This window comes from Geospiza fortis, unplaced genomic scaffold (genome assembly GCF_000277835.1).
Source record: "Geospiza fortis unplaced genomic scaffold, GeoFor_1.0 scaffold677, whole genome shotgun sequence".
Lineage (NCBI taxonomy): Eukaryota > Metazoa > Chordata > Aves > Passeriformes > Thraupidae > Geospiza > Geospiza fortis.
The window spans coordinates 437104-441796 of record NW_005054585.1 but is presented as its reverse complement, the minus strand read 5'-3'; the positions used below and the strand labels follow the sequence as shown (position 1 = coordinate 441796).

General features: G+C 40.7%; 1 protein-coding gene across 1 annotated transcript in view; it reads right to left on the bottom strand.

The window, feature by feature from the left end:
* NEB (nebulin) overlaps positions 1 to 4693 on the bottom strand; it is a 98186-nt gene that overhangs the window by 89705 nt on the left and 3788 nt on the right. The window contains exons 4-9 of the mRNA XM_031064397.1: positions 3155 to 3199; positions 1822 to 2034; positions 1350 to 1457; positions 1109 to 1213; positions 707 to 811; positions 504 to 608 (exon numbers count right to left, since the gene is read on the bottom strand). Of these exons, the coding sequence (XP_030920257.1) occupies positions 504 to 608; positions 707 to 811; positions 1109 to 1213; positions 1350 to 1457; positions 1822 to 2034; positions 3155 to 3199 (681 nt within the window). The remainder of the gene's footprint in view (positions 1 to 503; positions 609 to 706; positions 812 to 1108; positions 1214 to 1349; positions 1458 to 1821; positions 2035 to 3154; positions 3200 to 4693) is intronic.

Below are 4693 nucleotides of genomic sequence, written 5' to 3'. Positions count from 1 at the left end.
TATTACCAGGGAACTTCTGAACCTCTGCAAAATTCACGGAAATCTTCAGGTGAAAGCTGCAATCCCCTGTTGAAGAGTTCTGTGGATCTAAATATCAGCAAATCCCAGTCCCACCAATCCCTGACTTTTCTTATCACTGTTTTTGGCACATTTACAGACCCACAAGAGTGAACTGGACTTGGAGACAGTCCTGAGAGTTCCTGTATTTGGGGAGATACTGAAGGTCTTCTTGCTGATTTAATAAATCAATTATTTTATTCATTCCTAATCCAGCATCAAATTGCCAATGGATTTATACTCCAATATTCTCTACTTTGTACTATAGTACCAAGTACATATTTTTCTATGAAGTACCACTACTATCACAGCTTATTTAACACACTTTTATTTTCTGTTCCACTGTGAAGCTTTTATATCTAATCAAAGTATGTGGCACATCCCAGGTTACACCATAACCCAGCAGCCTTTGGTACCCACATGCAAATCCCTGCTTTGATACTCACATCACTCAGAGTCTTCTGAGCCTGTGCCACCCTTCTGAGCTCTGGACTGTCATTGTAGGGATAAAACAATGTTTTGTCTGCATCCCAGTCTTCAGTATAGAGTTTCTACAAGAAAAATGCCAGAATGCTCATTATTAATTAATTTCTGGCTTTGAAAGCTCATTTTATTTCAGCTGCTTAGATCTGTGGTTAGCTTTTCTCACCTTGCTGAACATTGCTGTGTTTTTTATTGCATTCACAAGCTCTGGAGCATCAGGGGGAAGCAGGTACTTGTCCTTATTCTCCTCCCAGTTCTGTTTATATAATACCTGGAAGGAAAGATCAGCAAGTTGGTCACTCTATCATTAAAAAAAAAATTATTATTTATGTGAATAAACTCCTTGCTTTAAAGATTTTTTTAATCAAAGTCTCAGAGCAGTAACATCTGAAGAGAGCAACTGGAAATATTTAACTTTATACTTATATCTGCCTTACCAACTTCTCTGCTATCCCTCCTGTGCTTCTAAACTGTTGCATAAATGTTGCTTTGGCATCCTGAGCTCAAAACTTTGTTCTTGTCAGTAACCTCAGGATCCACCAGTGTTGGAAAGTCAGCAGTCACTCACCTTGCTCACTTGCTGTGACACTTTCTTTGCATGTTCTATATCCATGGCCTTTTCATCCACGTGGCAAATGGTTCTGGCAACTCCCCCAGCCATGCGGTATTTAACCTGGAGCACAACAAAACTCATTGATTCCACAGCAAAACTGACTGATTTTTTTTTAAAAACCCAGAATTATGACATTCTCAGCCTTCATATAAACATCCAGAACCTGGATGAACCTAGGAATGCAGTTGTCACCCACCTCACTGAGCTGGTCCTGCACTTTCTTGATCCTCCGGATTTCTGGGGTATCGACTGTGGAAGCATATGGCTTTCCTTTTTCTTTTCTGAATTTTTCCTTGTACTTGTTCTGGAAGAAAATAATGATAAAAAATAATTAAGACATATCCCTGAGCTCTGGCAGAACTGTATTAGCAATTATTGCCATATTAATCTGGTTAGGATAGGAATTTGGGGCAGATTATTCAATAATATAAACTAAAATTATTCAACTACATTTGCACTTGTGCTTATTTTAGCCAACTGAGTTTATTCCATCTGACACAACAAGAAAAAATCCATCTCCAACTTGGACCACCTCTAATTTATTATATTCTCCCCATGAGCTTAGTATTGATAAACCCAGATATTTGCAATATAACTACCAAACAACCCTTGTAAAACATTTTTAAAGCTGGTGTTCCTCAAGAAATAAGAGACATGGGACAACCTACCTCGCTGAATAAATCCTTCATTTTATTGCTGTGTTCCAGGTAAGGTGTCAGAAACTTGGATGGGTCCACTTTTGTCCGGATTGTCTTCTTCCTGATGGGAGGAGCTGCATCCTCCACGGAGGGCTGGGTGTGCTCAGCTGTGTAGGTGGTGGTTGTGGTGGTCTCAGGGACTGAGTACTCTGTGCTGATGGTCTCAGTGATCTCAGTGACCACCTGGAGATCAAAAAAATTCGATAATCACTTGGTTTATAGCTGTAAAAGTTCATTAGGATAAGATTTTTCACTGCCCTGAGCTGGGTGTGCTGAGCTGAGTATGTGGTCTCAAGGCCTGAGTAGTCTGTGCTGATGGTCTCAGTGACCACATGGAGATTAAAAAAATTCAATAATCACTTGTTTTATAGCTGTAAAAGTTCATTAGGATGCATGCTTTTCACCCCTCTGAGATGGTGAAAGGGTGCTCCACTCTCATCCAGATCCACACAGAGACAGAAATCAGGGACACTTTTCCTACTGGGATTACAATTGTGCTCCCTATATATCACCCACCCTAAAAAAAACCCACAGGGAATTAATTCCCTGGCTGGTTCCTGCATCAAACTCATGGAATTATTCTCCAGAGGGTCTGGGAGAGTGGGGCTCCAGCTGCCTCTGCTCTACATGCATGAATTTCCAATCAGTTTAAATGTTTTATACACTTTCTTATCAACATAGTCATGCTGCAAGCAGTAATTATAATACTAAGATTCTAATGAAAAGCATCTAAAAGTACTAAAAAATGTGCTCCAAAACCATCCAAATAAGTGTCAGGTTTTATTTTGTAACAATTAGCTTTATAAAAAATTGCCTTTATAAAGGAATTAATGAAGGTCAGAGTTCTGAGAGTTATTTGCATCAATGAGACAGAGCTGAAAATGCACCAAGAATTAATAACTACTGTTTCTGCAGAAGCCCATGCCATAAAGAATATTTCATGATAACACTGCAGAGAGTTGGGTTATAGCTGTTTCAGAGGTAGAATTCCAAATTATGGCAATCACTCCTTGGTGACCCAAATATTTGTTATCAGTGACATAATGAAAAATCTGCAAAAGTGTAATTTTTCAGTGAAATTACACAAGGTGAAGGGAACAGAACTGATACATGTAAACTGGTCTTAGATCATCAGACATCAGGGACTTGAAGCAAAAATAAAGCATTAAGCAGCAATTGTTCACTGATATTTGTGTGTTTAATGTGAAAAATTAAACCTCAGGATACAAAAGGCTGCTAATTTAGTCTTTCATGCTAATTACATGCATTTATGCGCTCCATGCAGCATGACAGGGACCTTTACCTCATGTGGCTCACCCTCCTCAATAACTGTCTCCTCAATGTAGTACTTTGGAAAGAAAAAAAGAAAAAAACCATCATTGTTAGGCCAGATCAGCAAGCTGTAGCTTCTGTGAAGCTGTTTTAAAACACATTTCTGGAGAAACAGGATTTTAGTTCACAGGTGCTTATGGAGTCATTTGGTAAATCTGAATATCTGTTCAAATTTTGCATTAATGATTGGATTTTTATTCCATACATTCCCCAGCTAATAATTGTCCAAATAATTAATGAAAGATTGTTATCTAATTTTACCCACAAGAGGATTTGCTGCCTCTTGTGGGTAAAATTAGATAACAGGGAAGACATTGATGACCACATGAAAAGAATCAGCATTTAAACCCCAGGATTTTCCTGGTTTTTATTTGGTGACACTCATGACTGTTGTCCTCAGGGCTGCTCCTACAAGGACACCAATAATTTCTGGCTGCCAGTTAAACTTTGTTGCTGATCACAACTCTGAGCCTGCTGATTTTTCACCCATTTTACTGCCCATTATCCCCCCCTAATTTACAATCTCATAAATCTGGGGATAAAACCACAATGGGAGGTGTCCCTAAAGCAGACCAGGTACACAACCCCTTCACTGGTCTCCCCTTGTCCACAGCAGCTGTGAACTCATTATAAAAATTAATGAGGTTCATCAGCCATAGATTGCTTTTGATAACTCAGTGTTCACTTCTCCACATGACCTTCATGTGTTTAAAAATAGCTTCTGAAAGGATTTGATCCACAGCCTTGCCAAAGAACAAAGTGAGGTTGACCAGCCTGTAGCTCCCTGGATCTTCCTTCTTGCCTCTCTTGAAGACCAAATCCAGCTGAACATTGCCCATGGATGTAGGGATGGAGTTTGTAATGTTTTAAATCTTTATGCTTTTCCCCAGTTGTCTGCTCCTGCTTCCACCTTCAGTATATTTATCTTTTTTTGTGTCATTTTCCTCAGTCAAGAGCTCTGTGTTCCTCCATTCCACCCTTCTGCTCTTTGATTTCTGCACTTTGGGCTGAGCTGTGTGCTCAGGGGAAATCATGCTGGAGGATCACCCAACGACCCTGGCTGCCTTTGCTGTTTCCCATGGGATTTACCAAGAGCAGCTCCAATTCCGCTCTTCCAAACTCTGGGATGATTTGGTTTATTTTGCTCACTGCCCCCTGTATCTTCAGCTCTATTGTCCCATGGTCACTGCAGCCCTTGACCTTTGCATTTTCCACCAGTTCTGGCTTTTTTGTGAGCACCACGTCCAATGGAGCATCTTTTCCAGCCGGGACAAGAGTTGGGAAAGGACCTGGAGCCCCAGGAGCGCCTGAGGGAGCTGGGAAAGGGCTCAGCCGGGAGCAAAGGAGGCTCGGGAGGCCCTTCCGGCTCTGCACAACTCCTGACAGGAGGTGCAGCCAGATCGGGCTTTGCTCCCAGGGAATAATCGACAGGACAATGAGAAATAGCTCCAGGTTGTGCCATGGGAGGCTTTCGTTGAATTTTTTTTTTTTTTTTTAATTTATTCCCCGG